General features: G+C 39.7%; 1 protein-coding gene across 2 annotated transcripts in view; it reads left to right on the top strand.

Annotated features, from left to right (window-relative positions):
- Positions 1 to 11,290, top strand: part of gfra1a (gdnf family receptor alpha 1a) — a 99,355-nt gene extending 88,065 nt beyond the window's left edge. Inside the window, exons 9-11 of one of the 2 annotated variants that reach the window (XM_026189506.1) lie at positions 264 to 445; positions 9,422 to 9,469; positions 10,966 to 11,290. In XM_026189506.1, the coding sequence (XP_026045291.1) occupies positions 264 to 445; positions 9,422 to 9,469; positions 10,966 to 11,118 (383 nt within the window). In that variant the 3' untranslated portion in view covers positions 11,119 to 11,290. The remainder of the gene's footprint in view (positions 1 to 263; positions 446 to 9,421; positions 9,470 to 10,965) is intronic. The other variant, XM_026189507.1, reaches the window with a different exon arrangement.
- Positions 11,291 to 17,974: the final 6,684 nt, after the last annotated feature.

The following is a 17,974-nucleotide window of genomic DNA, read 5'->3' as shown; positions in this document are numbered from 1 at the left end:
TTAATAGGGTTGCTAATGGACTCTAATGGTAAATAGCCACATCAGCACTCAGGTTTTTGACGGTGTGGTGAATTTATAATGGAGGGAAGTGATAACAAAACTTAAGTACCCACTAACTCTCCTATAATTGTGGTTTGGGCAAAATACAGTTTTACTTTTAACACGGGGATTATCGTGCATTTGAGCCATGAAATAACTTAACTTACCTGGATTTGGTTTTCTGGACAGGAAACCTATAATCATTTCTTTTCTTCCCTTTGTAGGTAACGCCATCCAGGCCTTCGGGAATGGAACTGATGTCGGGGTGTGGCAGCCCATGTCCCCCGTCCAGACCACCACCTCCATCACCACCCCCTACCAAAGAAACCGTGAACGCAACCCCAACACCATTGACAACCACATTAACACAGACCCTGCAATCTATCACTTCTGCGGCAGCCTACAGGTGGGTCACACACGCAGGTTAGCTTGACCAGATGTCCCACATATCCAGCCAATCTCCAACATTTTTTATTGTGTCTAGTTTTCAAAGATCAACACTGCAGGAGCGGTACTATTTTTTTTTTTAGTCTGGGTTTATCCAGTGGCTTTGAAGATGGCAGGGAAGGCTGTCATCCTGCAGGTCAACCTGTCATCATCTTTTGCCTCCAATGCTGCCCCTCAAAAATTGCAAACTACCACAAAGCGAGCCGGCAAGGAGTTTTCAGGGGGATTTTATAGAGGCTATCACAAAGAAAATTAAATAGCACTATAAGAAGGAAAAAAATGACTGCTGAAGTCTGTAAGAAAATGATTCTCAGACCTTTTTTTTCCCTTTTTCCCGGTGTTATTTCTCAGTTAGACACCATATGACACCATACATGTGAGTCTCACATTTGAGGTTATACATATCAAGATTGAAACCCTCCTTCAGCATGCCCCAAATTTATTTTTGCTGGATTCTAGTCAATGTAGCACAGGTGCAAGATAGTTTTACTTTGTAAAAAAGGACTTTTTTTTTCTAAAAGGTATTAAAGTTTCCTTCTTTTTTATCTGACCTGATAATCTGCAACTCTTTGGTAAATGTCATTTCTCTCTCTCTAATTAATATTCTAAAAAGAATAATCTTATATAACTTTGGTTCATAGTATTCTCCTCATTGTCGTGTGAAGACCACCCCCCTAGATCCATGAGTACTGTAGTACAAATAAATGTGGGGTGTTGTCCTTACTGCCAAATAGACTGAGAATACCAGCTAACATCTGCAGCTTTACTCAACATTACGATTCTTTTAATTGTCATATTGCCAGGTTGGTACTAAAAAGTTGCCGATGGGGATATGGAGGGAGATTTTCCTCTTAGGTCAAATCAGAGATTATATTGTATTAAGTGGACAGGAATATTTTCTCTAGTGGGATTATTCATGTTTACCCCCTATGTAGATTTCTAGGCGTGCCCCTTCATTAACTGACACACTCATGTGTGTATCTATGCATTTATCCACATATTCCCTAATTTGGCCTGTAAGGCTCTGAAACTGTCAGTCTGTCCTTTGGAGCAGCTTCTTCTGCACTACAGGAACAACAGTTATCTGGCTGACTAAATGGAGGGATCAGTCCTGAACACTGGTGACGGGCTCTTCCTGGGTCAGGGAGGAAATGAGGATAACACTGTGATTACCAGCAGAGAGATGACAGAGCCTCAGAGGGCCATTTCACATATAACGATACCACAACCCAATGCAGCAGCATGCAACTGTTAAAGTTATTGTTTACAGGCACTTTCACCTTAATCGTTTCTTTTTGTGAATAGAAATCTTAACTGTAAACACCATGTTTTATCCTTATCTTATATTTGCACATGATGTGCCTGTTTCGGCCGTTTCTGAATAGTTTTGGTTTCGTCTTTGTAATACCGCTAAAAATCCACAGTCAGCAAATTTTAAAGAGGATAAACTCCACTTAACAAAATTAGCTTCGTTTTTAAAAACCCAGCCTTTGAACCCAGCCTTTCATAAATTGATTTTTTTTCTTTTCTGCTGTTTGAGAGAAACTGAACAAGTGCTAGACAATTATTAACATTGTTTTTTAGACTGTTTATTTCCACATTCAGTGGACACACACAACATTACGATTCACTGGGAGACGTGTTTCTGGCCACCTGTAACTGGGACTCCCAAAAGCTCTCAGTCCTGGTGCTACTGGATCTAAGCGCAGCCTTTGATACAGTAGACCACGCTATTCTTTTAAACAGACTGAAACACATGGTGGGCCTCTCTGGTGCTGTACACAACTGGTTCACTTCATATCTCTCTGACAGAACTTTTATGGTGAGTATGGATACATGCTCCTCTAAGATCCATAGAATGACATGTGGTGTGCCTCAAGGGTCGGTTCTAGGCCCTGTACTTTTTAATTTGTATATGCTGCCTCTCGGCAGTGTCATCAGGAGGCATGGAGTGAACTTCCACAGTTACGCTGATGACACGCAGCTGTACATCTCCGTGTCTCCTGATGACACCAGACCAATGGATGCCCTTTTTAACTGTATCTTGGATATAAGATCTTGGATGGCAGAAAACTTTTTACAGCTTAACCAGGACAAAACTGAAGTTTTAATTGTCGGTCCTGAGGCTCAGAGAGAGAAACTCTTGTCTAAATTAGAGGCATTTTCACTATGTCCTTCGCTACAAGTGAAAAACCTGGGTGTTATTTTTGACTCTGAGCTTGGTTTTATCCCACATGTTAAACATGTAACCAAAATTGGATTTTATCATCTAAAAAATATAGCCAGAGTCCGCCCTATTCTCTCTCGGGCCAACACGGAGATGCTGATGCATGCTTTTATTACCAGTCGCATTGATTACTGTAATGCCCTGCTCTCTGGTCTTCCTAAGAAGAATATTTCAACTTTACAACTTTTGCAAAACTCGGCAGCTCGTGTGCTGACGAAGACCAGAGGGCGGGCCCACATTACACCGGTTTTAGAATCGCTGCACTGGCTCCCCGTGTGTTTCAGGATCGATTTTAAAGTTCTTTTATTGGTTTTTAAATGTCTTAATGGTCTTGGGCCTTCTTATCTCTCAGATCTGCTTTTACCATACGAACCCTCGCGGACCCTGAGGTCCTCTGGTACTGGCCTTTTGATTGTCCCTAAAGTCAGGACACATACTCACGGAGAGGCAGCTTTTCAGTGGTATGGTCCTCGTCTGTGGAACAGCCTGCCGGAGGAGCTCAGGGCCGCAGAGAACGTACATGTTTTTAAGAACAGGCTCAAGACCCACCTTTTTAATTTAGCTTTTACTTAGCGTTTATTTATTTTTTATGCTTATTTATTCTATCCTGTTATTCTATTATTAATTTAGGATTTACCTAATATTTTTTGATTTTATTCTTATTCATTTTTTAATCTTCTTACTCTATTTATATTTATATTTATATTGTATCCTGTTCTTATTTATTTTATCATTTTACCCTGTATATATCGTATTGCGTCATATCTCCAGTGTTTCCTCGGAGGGCGCTCTCTGCACCGGGGCTGTTATTGACCGTGGCTGCTGGGTCTCTGGGGTCCTCTCAGCCTGGTTGGGGGGCTCCTTGGCCTCCCTCCTGCTGTGTGCCCAGCCCGGAGGCTGCGGTCTGTGACCGGCTCTCTGTTATAATGTTTCCTCACTTGGCTCATGCGAGCCCAGCCCAATTTTTACTCTTTAAGTGTGCGCGTGTGTGTATGTGTGTGTGGGTGGGGGTGGGGGGATATATGTGTATTGAGAGTGTGGGGAGTGAGTTGGAGGGTGGGGTGGGCTGCTTTTAACTATGTAAAGCACTTTGTGCTACATTTTTTCTGTATGAAAAGTGCTTTATAAATAAAGATTGATTGATTGATTGATTGATTGATAAATTTAAGCCTCCTTTGAGATCCTCCATCTTCTGAGGGAAATGACTGGGTCTTTAGCGATTTAAGTCAGCACTTTGGTTGCAGTTTGGTGCCGAGTTTATTGCAGCTTTTACTGCTGCTTTTTCTAGAAACCTGTTTGATGGGTGTAGTAAGAGTGCACCACAGTAGTAAAGCTGAGGGTTTTAAACCCACGACAAACCGGCCAAAATAAAGAGTGATAACATAAGATCTATGTAGCCTTGTCATTTGAAATCACCTATTTCTTTTTAGAAACAAAATCGATTATTTATGTTACTAATCCATTTAATCAACCAGTTATGGAGTTCAGAGTCACGGGGGACTCTGAACCCGTGACTGTTCAGCGTTATAGAGTCAGGGCAGGGTACGTCCTGGACAGGTTGCCAGTCTATCACATGGCTGATAAAGCAAGACTGACAAACATTCATTACTTATTAACATCTTCAGCCAATTTAGAATTTAATTAACCTACCAAACATGTTTTATTTAAATATTTAAAATATTAATTAGCACAACACTGAAGCCAGAGCTGCATTAATCATGGAAAACTGGGCACCTGACTGAAGGCAGAACAACTGTGACATTAAAAATTCATTAATAAAAGTAATAATTATGAAAATTTACCATTTTTTGCTTTTAGCTAGTTTTACTTTTAGTTCTGTGTATATTTTCTATGTTTAATCTTTTTGATTTTTATGAAACTACAGACGCACATTTAGACAAACTATGACTGACTGCATGAAGGAAGTTGAGCAAGTTGCAAAGTGGCGTGCAGATGCACAAATAGCATGCCATTTATAAAATCGGCCAGTTGCTTGGTGATCTGATGTGGGCTGGCATTACAGTGATGTACCAGAATGACAAAGGATGACTTTGCAAACCTGGCTTACATACCATTGTGCTCAAAGTCCTACAAAGGTCTGCTGTATGTATATCAGAGGTTAGAAGGTGAAAAAGTCTGCTATACCTGACACTGAACAACACTTGTTGCTGCAGGACAAATCAGTAGTGGCTGCTTTCAGTGATGTAGCGAAGAATCAACCAGTAATGTGGTTCTGAGGTGATGTTACCGAGCGCCACACCAACACTTCAAAGTGTCTTAGTAGCAATGTAGCTGGCTATGCTGGGCCGTTCTCCACATTACTTACTGAGTATGAGAATAGCATAGCTTTTAATCTATGTGAAAGTGATAGCTGCAACATATAATATGTATGTGGGTGAGGAAGGTTGTACTGTATGCACGTAGGCACAGACAGTATAAGCAGCCATGAAGCCCTGCAAGTTAAGTTAACAGACAGATATTCTAGATAGATGCAATTACACACTCAAGCCTGTTCACACAAATCCACACAAAGGCAAGCGCACTCACACAAACACCCAGTCTGCACTGATAATGAGCTTTGGTAGTGTACTGATGCGTGTGTGCTGTTGGCACTGCTCTGATACCACGTCAAATACAAGTTAATGAGAGAGTTGTTGTGTCCGTGTGTGTGTGTGTGTGTGTGTGTGTGTGTGTGGTATATTCGAGTGCTGTTGCATGTATGTGTGTGATTTTTTTTTTTTTTTTTTTTTTTTTTAAATGTGTGTGTGTATGTAAGCATCAATGCGGACGATGCTGTTGAAATGACACACTCGGGGGACAGGCCTGTCAAGAAAACTCACTCTACTCTCCTCACTGATCTCTCTCCTGTACAAACACACACACAGACGCACAAACATGCAGAACAATCACCATTAAACACTGACTCAAAACCTTTCCAGTTTCAGCCAGTGAGAATCTGGCAGATCTGAAGTGCATTTACCCCGGCTTGAAAGACGAACATCGCGGATACAAGCGGCGGAAATGAGCTTCCTCCGAAGGGTGGCTGGCCTCTCCCTTAGAGATAGGGTGAGAAGTTCGGCCATCCGGGAGGGGCTTAGAGTAGAGCAGCTGCTGCTCCACATCGAAAGGAGCCAGCTGAGGTGGTTCGGGCATCTGGCAAGGATGCCCCCTGGGCGCCTCCTGGGCGAGGTGTTCCAGGCATGTCCCACCGGGAGGAGGCCCCGGGGCAGACCCAGGACACGCTGGAGAGATTATATCTCTCGGCTGGCCTGGGAACGCCTTGGTATTCCCCCGGACAAGCTGGAGGAGGTGGCTGGGGAGAGGGAGGTCTGGACCTCTTTGCTTAGGCTGCTACCCCCGCGACCCGACCTCGGATAAGCGGATGAAGATGGATGGATGGATGGATGGATGGATGAAAGACGAACAAAATTAAAGTGGAGAGAAAAAATGTTGAAGGTGTTAAAAGCTGAAAGCTCCTCACCTCCCAGTGAGATCTATATTTTTAGGGGCTGGAGAATAACCAGCCTGAGACCTTTCAAATTATCAGTGTCTACAAATCGAACTTGGCTCCTTTATAAAATGTTCAAACATGTGGCTGAACAGTGTTTTTCTCAAGCTGCCAGCTGAATTAGAAGAGACCCAGCTTCCTTTTTCTTGTCTTCGTTTCTTGTGCTGGAGAGGGTACTTTCCTCTCTGTTTAATTTCCCCACTGTGTGTCTTTGTTTTGGCGGTAATGTGAAGACGCTTTCATCCTCTTTAGTTTTTACAGGAAATTAAGATACTAGAATTGCCGCGTTTCTTCTTTCCTCACACAAAAGGGCTAAAATTTACACACATGTTCAGAGAAACACATACACATAAATGTGTGCAGATCAGCACACATTTAAAAACCGCAGGGCTTTGTCAGCCTGATTTCTCTTTTTTTCTTTTTGTTGTTATAAATATAGTTGACTCCAAAGCAGACAGGAAGTACCCTGGACAAATATGGAAATGTTCTACATGCTAATGTGACTTTTCCAAACAGGGAAGTAAATCAGAAAAACAAAACAAAGAACAGCGATGTGTATTTGAATTCACTGACCTCCACCCATGCACATATTTGTTAACGGACTTGATGTCTTTGTAAAAGAAGACGAAAACTCTAAATGGCTCAAAAGTCCAAGAGGAAGCTAAGGCAATAAATGTGTTTCAATTGCTATGTTTGTCAGTTTTAAATCACAATTATTATTACATTACACTTTTAACATCACCAGAAAATCTTATAAAGACACGAATGACTAATATTCACAGTTGCAACAATGCAAATCTTACAAATATCTGCATCTAAATTGCTGAATTTGTTAGTCATCATGAAGATGTTGCAATCATAAAAGCAATAAAGTGGCAGATGGAAGCCTACATCTATGTGCGATGTAAGGTTCACATTCACATGATTAAGCTTTTCCAACGTTTTGCAGCGAAACACTCGGTGCCCTCGGGATTCGAAACTTCAGCAACAAGCTGTAAAACTTTATCGTCTCTTTCAGTGATGAGACGGGGAAACGTTTAGCACAATGGCGGTAAACACAGATGGGCCTTAATCAGGAAACACAACCCCACAATGACTAAGCAAGTTGTGCTTAGTCATTGTGTTGTTATTTTTTCCTTGACAATGCTTTAAAATCTCAGCTTGTTCTGCTGTTTGGGTCGTTGTGCAGAGGCCTGCAAATACACCATGATTTATAGACATCATTCCACCCAACCCTTTTTTTTCCCACTTTAGCGCTGAAGCATGGGTATAATAACAAAATACACATTCTCACTTTCTATAATACTATGCCTGCTACATTCTGTGCGTCCCTATTTTTGGCCTGAATTCACTATACTGTATACAGGAGCCATTTATTATGCTGTCACACCTACTTCCTGTATACACACAGGCGTTTCACTTACAGCATCCATCCTCAATACATATATTCAGTGTGCAGGTCATTAGAAGAAAAGAGAAAAATAAAGTTTCTTTTCTTGGAGGTAGAAAAGAAAAACAGGTAGCAAACTCATAACCAGCTGCTTAATTCACCAAATGCACAACAAAAATACAAGATGTTCACATGCTGATTACAAGGTCTACACTGCCAATCAGTAAATCAGCTCATGGTGGGCTTGCAATCAGCAAAAGTGGTAATCACTTCTAATCTGTTTAGAAATTTGCCTGAAGAGCTTAGACCCAGAGGACATGATTGTCACGATGTTATATATGTTTCTTTTTTTCCATTGCTGCTCTTTTTTTCCATTATATATTTTTTTCATGTACTGTGCCGAGTAACGCTGAATTCAACACAGTTAAATATGTTCTTTTGTATTCCCTGTTCACAGTTATCTCGTGCAAAGTGAACTCAGAGGTTTTGATGTATGTTCCAACGCTGGTTGCGGCGCATTAGTTTCTGTTCTATTTGAATTTTGGATTCTAGACTTCAAACTCCCAGTCTTTGGATGTTTGCTGACTTTTTGTTCTGTTTTCTGTCAAGATGATGCCACAATAACCTTCAGTAATGTTACGTTCTGGGCTCTGGTGGTTAACTTCAACACTGAAACCACAGTTGTCATAATGAAGCTGCTTCTTTACTTTAAAGATGATCTCTTAGATATGACAAAAGTTATTTCCAGTTAAACCGACCGTCCCTTTTGATCAGGACTGTATTTTGTATGTTTTTGTATGATTGAAATACCAGCTAGAGATGTAAAAAGCAATTTCTAGTTTAGTACCTTTGCCTTATGTGATTGTATGATATATTGTTAGATATAATCAACACTGTTTAACAAAATACAAATACATTTCTACATTTTTTCCTAAATAAAAAATGAAAGACACTAATATTAGCTGACACACAGTTATTAAGTAGTAATTAAGTAACCCAGCAAGCATTTTGTTGAAAAACTGGATGGTCATGGTTGGCTGAGCTCAACCACAGAGTTGCATTCTGCATCACAGAGCATTTCTGCGTTTGGTATGATATCTACGTATGCTGTAATTTTAATAGTACTCTCGTAATAATCATGAAAAAAAGTTAAGCCTTCAAATTATCCGTCATGGTTGTCATCACAGAACAGTCCCTAACCTTCATTTACGCACATGGTGAAAGCGTTTGTGTGTGTGTGTGACAGACTGGGACTCAAAGGCAGTGTATTTGAGTGTGTGACAGCTGCTGAATGATAAATCTGAGATCAAATCAGAGTGGGGGTTTGACTGTCCCCCTGCGCTCACTCTCGTTCTTCTTGTGTAAATATCAGAGGCTTTAAAAGTTTAACAGGCTCTCAGCGTAAACTCTGCAAGGTTACTGTAGATTTTTCCAATTCAGCTTCAGGTTCCAATCTGTTTTTATGATCAGAGCAGCACCGAGCTTTCATAAATGCACAGAATGAATGTGATAGTTGTTTGAAGTTTAGTCACAGTCACAGTGTTTGAACACCGATCCGTGTGTTTTCACCTGTTGTGAAAACACATTGACAGAATATTTTCAGTCTAATTAAAATTATATTGCTGCATTGATTGTTGAACAAAGCAAATGAATTGCTTCTGATTCTCTGCTGACAGTCTCTGTTTTGTGATGTAACATGCACACTTCAGACTCTCGACCTTGAAACTTCAGTAACGTATAACCCGACTGCCATTTGCAGATATAAGCTTGATTGTAGGTTGAGATGTTTGATTGTATCCTTCTGTTGCAGGCTCAGAAATCGCAGTCAAACTCGAGTGCCGATGGCGTCATCTGTGTGGTAAGTTCAATGTCGGTGAATGTTGTACTACAAATCTATTGTATAAAGTGAAGAATAAGCATAAGCTGAATGTCTAGCACATGAAGAGCAACTATGTGTTTTGAGTAAGGTTAGAGATGTATTTAAGTAAACCTTTTACGGTTAAAAAGGCATCTACAAAACAACAAAATGTAGACCTTCTGATAAGAGTTATACCAAAACCTTGACATTAAAGTAAAAGTTAATAACTAGAGTGGAAAGCATCCATCTAAAGTATGTTTCACAGCTCTGCAAGTATCTATCCACAGCACGCTGTCCCTGACAGGCAAAGTAACTAACATTGATAATCTCGTTATAATTTAATGATTCTGCTAGGGAAACGTGTTCCTGGTATACATGTGGGTGTTACTGTGACACATACCACCCAAATAAATAATATCACACTTGTTCACATGATCATAAGGTCTTCACCCAGCCCTGAGTCCAAATTAGTATCCCACAATATGTGTGAGGTATTCTCCTCCTCACTCATTTTAAAGTAACAGAAACAGAAGATGTGCTGCCAACATCCCCGCATCTACACCACAGCACACTAAGAAAACTCACCATAAAGGTCTTGTATCTATCTCCGAAGCGTCAGGGTTATTTTGGTGACACGAGGGGGACCTGTGCTTTTTTAGACGGGAGGTTTTATTACGGTGGCCGTTTGGTTTATATTGATGTTACAGGTTAAAACTGCTATTAAAGATTTGCTTTGAGATACAGTATCGCACAAAGAGAACCTATAACTTGTTTCGGTGGTGAAAGCTCAAACTGTTATGCCCTTTCATTTGATACGACAATTTCATTCAAGACCACAAGGCAATCGGCAAGTTATCATATCATCACCAATTCTAATCTGACCCAGCTGAAAGTCTCTGACCTCCATCTGACAGTGATTGCCACAGCAATCCTTCCTGCCTTCTTTGTAAACTCCTGTTCTTTGTAGTTCCTTTGAGGCTGAAATGGGATCGTTGCTTATCTGGTGGCTTTTAAAGTTCACTGTAAATGTCATTGTACAATAATAAGGCACTGTTATGCACTGGACTGACATTTAATAGAGGCAGGGCCAGGTCTTGGGGAGATGACCCAGCCGTTAGCTTGCAGCTTTATTAGCCAAAGACCGCTGGTGAAGTCCTGTATACACATACCAGCACGTGGTGCACATGCAAATTTAAGCACGCACACACACTTCTACTTTTTAACTTTCCACGGTGGCATTTTACTTATAAAAACAACCTTTCATGGTTTAGTGTGCCACACCAAATGAATGCTGAAGACATTTTAAACATTGTGAACATGAGTATGTAGGCATAATATTAACAAAATAAAATAAAAATAAGCAAAAGTTGAGGCATTTGCATTTCCTCCTAATTTCCTCTGCAATGCCAGCTGCATATTGTGAACATAATCTTTCTGGGACATCTCAGAACCACGCTGAGCTCATTTTCTCCAATCTCTGTCTACCTGTCTAACAGGACCCTCAGATAGATGGTCCAAGTACCTCCAACGCCATCCTGAGAAACTCGGCTGCCTCCAGACGGCCTGAGGGCCTGGCCTCCCTGCTGCCCCCGCTGTTCTGGCTGTGGTACTGCAGCCTGCCGGTGCTTTCCTGGCAAGGCAATTTGTAGCTGCGTCACTTCCCAGCAACAAACAGACTGACAAACACATTTGTATAAAAGAAGAAGACAAACAAGGAATTATATCCTTTCTTTTCAGTTAGACCTGTTGTACTTTTTTCTCTTGGATTCTGTCTTTTAATTCCTGCTTTGATTTGTTGTTGTTTTTTTTAATGAATTTTTGAAAAGCTTTGTTGTTTCTTTCTTTCTTCTCTTTTTTTTTTTTTTTTTAGCGTTGCTGCTGTGTGCTAAAACAGTGATCTGCTATACATGTTAATTCAAATTTTGACTGTGTGCTCACGTTGGGTTAGTCAGAGAAAGAGGTGATTTAAAACAGCTTCGTACCCCGCTCACTTGGGCAGAGATGAGAAAATACTGGAGGACTACATTCCAATAAACCACAGCGTGTGACTCTTGGAACGCAATGTAAACGAACATCAATTTTCAGAGTTGTCTGATCAGTTTTCACCCATGTCTGTTTGTGTGTTGAGGCTATAGGTGGGATCTTTCGCTTAAAAGTCACAGTGAGTTCAGTAATGGCTACATATTATCACTTGGGCAGCCTTTTAGGTGTTACTCCATCTCCTCTGTGGTATGTGTCTGTTTTGATAATGCCGTGATCTGGTATTTTACATTTTTATGAGCTGAATTAAATGTCACTTGACGAAAAAAAGTCATTTTCTTTTTTTAGGACAAAATACATTAACTTAAAACGTCAGAGAAGTTTAGCGCCCAAACTGTTTCTATTGTAGCTCATACTGAACACAGATTGCCGCTGGCAGAAGCACACAGGCAAAGTCCCACAAACACTTGATGCACATTTTCACACAGTCAGACAGAAACACACAGCAACACACTAGGTCCGAGGCTTTCGGCTCCCTTTCTTCACTTTATAAAACGGCGTGTTGCTCAGCGATCACAGGTCGGGACGCTGCTGTGGACGGCTGAATCCACTCCACTCGTTAGTGATTGTGCATACTTGCAATTGTCCAAACCATGTTTAATGTTTCTTTTGGAGAAGGTAAGAGAGAAGCTGCTAAAGTTTTACCTGAATTTTCCTTTTTGCTTAGATGAACGCCACTGCATCGAGCCCACAAAAACCAGAGCTGACAAAAAGCAGGCTTGCTGCTGTAGAGTGTAATCAGCACTAACTCATGCATCCATCAGTACATCGTCTTCTGTCACTTCTGTGTTACAACTTATTGCCTCAATTGTAAAACTGTCAAAGCATGTTCAGAGAGGAAATGTTAAATTTAAGCTGACCATTTGCTAAACCCCATAAGCCGTAGTCACTGTTGCTAATTAATTCCAGTATGGTGAGTTTCAAATGACATAAAAGAGGCAGAATTTCCTCTTCATTTTAAGTAGCAAAGATCTGTCACAGATACTTTATAATCTCTAACTAACAAGCTTATTTACATAATTAACATTTACTGGTTAGAGAACGAGAACCTCAAATGAGGGTTTTTGTTGTACACTTGCAGGCTACACGCCAACTCTGCTTCCTAATATAAGCTGTGCTGTTTGCCTGAAATATGCTAGATGTTTGCTAGCCTTCACCTCAGCTAATTCAGGTCACTGAACTTGACCCCTCGGCCATATTCGTGGTGTTGTTACCTTTTGGAGCATTTCTAGTGTGATCACTTATTCAATAAGATTCCTGTGTGGTTAATTTGGCCAATAGTCTGTCCACTAAGTCCAGTTTTAATAACGGAAGTTCTCATCTTTTAGTTGTATATTACTTGAATATTATCAACAGGTATATGTGTCTGTGCAGTGTGATAGTTCAGTCTGTGGGTGCACCTTCCTAAGAAAACTTGTTAGTGTTAGCTAACAGCTTAGCACTTGACTCTGTGGTCCTAATCTGTCACTTCTAGTTCCAAAAACAAACAAATAAATAACAAGAAAGTATCCAAAGTTCAGTACAAGCTGCTTTAAAACAAGACGCACACACAATAGACAGCCTATTGTGGTTCCAGGGAAACCGTGAGCATGCATTTAGCAGATTTGGAAATGCAAATTATTTTGTTCTAATATGTCATCATTAGAAACTTGGAAAACTAGAAACAGTTTTGAGAATGAGAGCTAACTTTGGTAAATGTTCCGTGGATGATGCTCCTGAGGGCAAAGAGTCCTGATCTGACAGTGTTAGTTGTTAATAACCTAATAATTTTCAAATTTGAATTATAAAGAATATCAACTTAAGAGTTGATTTAGGTATTTGAAATGGAACGTTAGAGTCAAGAGATGATACCACCCTTCCTACTTTTCAAATATTGTTAAATTGCTCTTCGTGACGAACACCACTTTGCCATGTTGAACAGACTTCAAAGCTTGACACCTTAAGCACAGGCAGGAGTTTAGCAAATGGTTACTTTTGTCTTCTGATCTATATGGAAATCATTAATGGTTTTGTGCGTCTACTTTGGATGACTACTGGAAAAATTAAAAAAAGGGAAAAACACGGCATTGTGGCATCATTTTTCCAGCTTTTCCATTGGAGGCAAATAAAATCTTAGCTTTTAATTTTGACAGATTTCTCTGTGATCGGGATACTTACACACATCTCTGTGGCATGTTCAGCACTAGCCACTGACAAGATACTCATCACTCGCTGCTTAGGTTTATGTCGCTTCTCAAAACACAACTAATGTATAGTAGAACTTTAATGTTATTTACCGAGCATAAACATGGTATATGCACTGTATGTACTTGGCTGAAACTATGAATTGGACAAATAAATGTCTGATAATATTCTATTTCAGAGCATTGTGAGCTATTTTGACATTCAGATACAACATAGAGTACATTGAATAAGCCAGAATATTGTTTTTTTTATAACAACTTAAATGTATATTTCTCTCAGTATGTACATGATTATGGAATATTATTGCATCTGAGGCAGAGGATATCATTATAACTCTCTTACTGTACCTTTAAAAACAGCTGTATTTCCTAAGCATACTGTTTTGTACCATAGCCCCATTTATGACGTTGCTAAAATGCAGTGTTGACAGGTTTTTCTTTGTTTGTTTGTTGTTTGGATAAAAATTACACTTATTTTTCTATCTTTTACTAATTTGTGCTCTTTTGATGAGTTGAAGTTAATGAGATGGACCTGCTAAAGATTTAAATGGTTCTTTTTTATGCTGAAGTTAAGGAAGACAGAAAACTCATTGCATGGTGTTAGAAATCAATATTTAAGGACAAATATATTCCGGACCATGCTTTGGAAGGATTTTTTCATGGTGTGTTTGAAGATGGTTGGGGACGTGGGATGATTCCCACAAACTGAATGTCTGTTTGGATGGAAAGTTAAAGAGAAATCTTATTAGTTGTTGTTTTACAAAAAGCCCTGCCTGGGACTGATTGCATTTCTAAGAACTGTGTCTTAGAGTATGTGTGATCATTTTATATTTGAATCCCAGAGCCGTGTCTTCGTGGTCTTTGGAATATGAGAGTGACTCAGTGCTTTCTGATCACAGAAGGCCTCAAAACTGGGGACACTTCCTCACAATGAAAGGATCCCCACTTTTGGACCAAACAAACAGTAGAGATGGTAAAAATATTTGCTGTCCTTCACAGTCCCATTTGTTCTTTTGAAATACCAGAAATACCAGCTTCTTTTGATTTTGAGTTTGCAGACTCCCTTAGCTATGTGGCATCATCAACTTCTTAGCTTGTGAAAATGTAAAATCTGTTGTACAAAAAGTTATAATTAAAAACTGTTAAATCACCCAGACTGCTTGTATGTGATGTTATTTCCCTGTGGAAACATGAAAGGTAGGCACCGGGCCCGTGGGAAAGGCAGGTGAGGCGGGCAGGATTAAAGAAACATTGAGGCCGTGTGAGGTGATCCAGAGAGGCCGATAAGATCATGTGTGTTAATGCAGCTGACCCTGGGTTACCAAGCCAGAGGAAACCCAAAGATAAAGTAAGAGTCATCTGAGGTTTCGCACAATTTTTTAGCTTTGACCAACTGGTGTGAGGAGGAGGGGTCACAGCAGACCGAGTGAGCACACAGCAATACTATATTATCCGAGGCACCGTGCTGAGAAACAGAACCACGGGGAACAAAAGGGTACACGCATACCAGAGACCTTTGTGGCAGGTGCTGGACTTTAAGAAAAACTTTCAAAGAAAGAAGGCAAGATCCATACTCCTGTAGATATTTTTTTTTGTACAGATAATGTGCAGCATTTTGATCAATTACATCTTATTTATGTATATATAAGCTCTAAGCACAAGATCAATAGAGGCTGGGGTCTACGACACCAGAGCCTCCATTCAACGGCTTTGGGGGCCATTATTTATTTTAAATAATTTAATGACCAGAAGTATGGTTCACATGCCGAGACTTGGACTTTTTGGCTTTTTTTTTTTTTTTTTTTGGCGTTTTTAAGCAAGGAAATATTCATGTCAACTGCACTTAATAATCCTTAAGGAGTCATTAATATGTGGGTTGGACTCAAGCACCTGGCTCGAGTGGTCTTATTGCTGATTTTCTGGAAACACTTGAGTGTAACGTTAACTGCATAAAGAAATTACCTTGCACTGTTAAAATTTCCCTACCAAGAAAACACTTTAGCCACTTTAGAAAAAGCACAAAAAAACTGACCTACTGCACTGTGAGGCCAAACCTCCTCCAGCATTTCACTTTTTGTCTGTCCCTCCTCATTTCCACCTCCTTTCTGAATCGGTTTTCACGAAAGGTTTCCAAATACTTCGTGCTTTGGAGCACTTCTGTAGCAGAGATTCAGAAAGTGGGCTGAAAAACTCCTTCGAACAGGTAAATACTGGCCCTCGAGCTCCCAGTTATGGCTAAATGTGTCATAAAAGTGGAGTTGATAGTTGGCATTGGGCACATCTGCAGATGCATTTTAAGCAATATGAATAAAACATTATTGTATAATAGAAAAGCACGATGGGGGAAATTGTTGTGTGCATCGTCATCAAATGTCATCAAATTAGTCTGACATTTGAGTTTACTTTCTCTTCCATTAAGTGAACTGCACATCCTCACCCATTAATACCAAGCACTGTGTTAAGCGTTTGCAGTTGGAAACCCATTAGCCAAGAATTTGTTAATTTGGGGAAGTGAACATAAATGCCACATCACTTAATGCAACAAGCTGCAAAAAATATCTGACTCACAGTATTTTTAATGCCTAAAATAAGGTGATCCGTGGACATCGTTCTCTACCACTGTGTTCAAGTCACTCTTTATGTGCAGCCATTAACTATACAACAAATTTCATACACGCAGAAAGAAAATGTAATGGTTTCAGTAATTTATTTATTTACTATTGCCAAGGAGACCAGTTCACAACCGTTGGTCACAACAGGAACATAAAGAAAGTTATAAGTGAAGTGTGCCCTCCTTTGCTGACTCTCATTTCTGGTCTGAAGTTTGTGTTCAGCATTTGTAAAGTGAACAAAAGAATACATTTCCATATCCAGTTTCAACACAGATGTCATTTATTTATTCCTTTACTGTATCAAAGTTGCAGACATCCACATACAAAACAAAACTGTGCCTGCTCAGTTAATGGAAACTCTTACTACTATTGATATTTATTCAAATGTATTTATTTAACTAGCAGTTTACCCAACTTTTTGTTATACAGTCTACTGAACTCCACTTCGGCTATCTAGAGCTGCTGCTGTGCGTGCTAATCCACTTTCTGCTGTCGAGGTCCACCATGCACAACCTCCAAAATCCCTGTTAAACTATACTTTATTATCTAGGTTACTGTACCAGTTACTTTGCAAATCTAGTGAAAAATCTATTTTGTAAAACAAACTGATGTTTTTGTTTTACATCAGTTTAAAATAAAGGCTGTTTCACTTACATGGTAAAAGAACGGTGGGGATTCTAGATCTGTTACTGTTTGTAGGTTTGCTTACATTCATTTTCTATTGGGTTAACTTATTTATTTTATAATCTGTTTCATCTGGAGTCCATTTGTGGAAAAAGAAACAAGTTGAATCATACTGGCTGTTTCTCTTCACCCTGGCAATTCAGATTTCCTTCAAAGATTAGTCTTGCATTGACATTTCCGATGTCCGAGAATCAAGCAGAATATACAGTAGAATAACTACAATGATGTAATTAATATGGCAGCCTCAAGTGGAAAGACTTAATTTGTTCCAAAAACGTACTTTACCCTTCAGTTCTGTCCACTTTACAAACCTGTCTTTGCTTCTGTTCCACCCTGAGGGGGTACAAAGAGCAGATAACACAATTAAAAGTGACATTTTCTTTCTACTTCCTGGAGGAGAAGTGTGGATTACTGAGGTGTGAGACATGCTTAAAAACAAAAGTCTATGTTTAATGAAAACACCAAAGCACCAAAATCTAACATGTTGGAATGGTACCAATTAAAATAATAAATCTCAACCTTATAGCTCCCCTTTGTAAGTCTCTTTCTACCCAGTTTACTTTACATGGACGAGCCCCTGGGCAGGTGGTGCTGAATCTGAAAGTCACAATATAGACTATAAAATAGTCACACAAAGCAGGCATCACCTGGCTTCTGTGCAGTAAAATGGAATAACTTTAGAATAAGAACAGTGGTTGGCTATAGATGCAAATTTCATCATTCATAAAATCGACAAGAATGAGCTTCACCTCATTTTAGTTAAGAATTGACTCTCAAAATCAAATTAATGACCGCGTATTTTAGTGAACTAGAATTTGGTCCTAGTGCGAATACAAAGGTGTCATTTCCACAAGAGATTTTCATCAAAATCTTGAATCATGCTGATTTGTTTTTAAGAGAATACAAATGAAACATAGGACCACTATATTCAAAAGAAGGTTAATACTTCCATCTAAGGTGACACTGTATATATTTAGTAAGATTTT

The sequence above is a fragment of the Astatotilapia calliptera genome, chromosome 13 (assembly GCF_900246225.1).
Source record: "Astatotilapia calliptera chromosome 13, fAstCal1.2, whole genome shotgun sequence".
Taxonomy (NCBI): domain Eukaryota; kingdom Metazoa; phylum Chordata; class Actinopteri; order Cichliformes; family Cichlidae; genus Astatotilapia; species Astatotilapia calliptera.
Note: the sequence above shows the minus strand (reverse complement) of the source record. Positions and strands in the feature narration are given on the sequence as shown.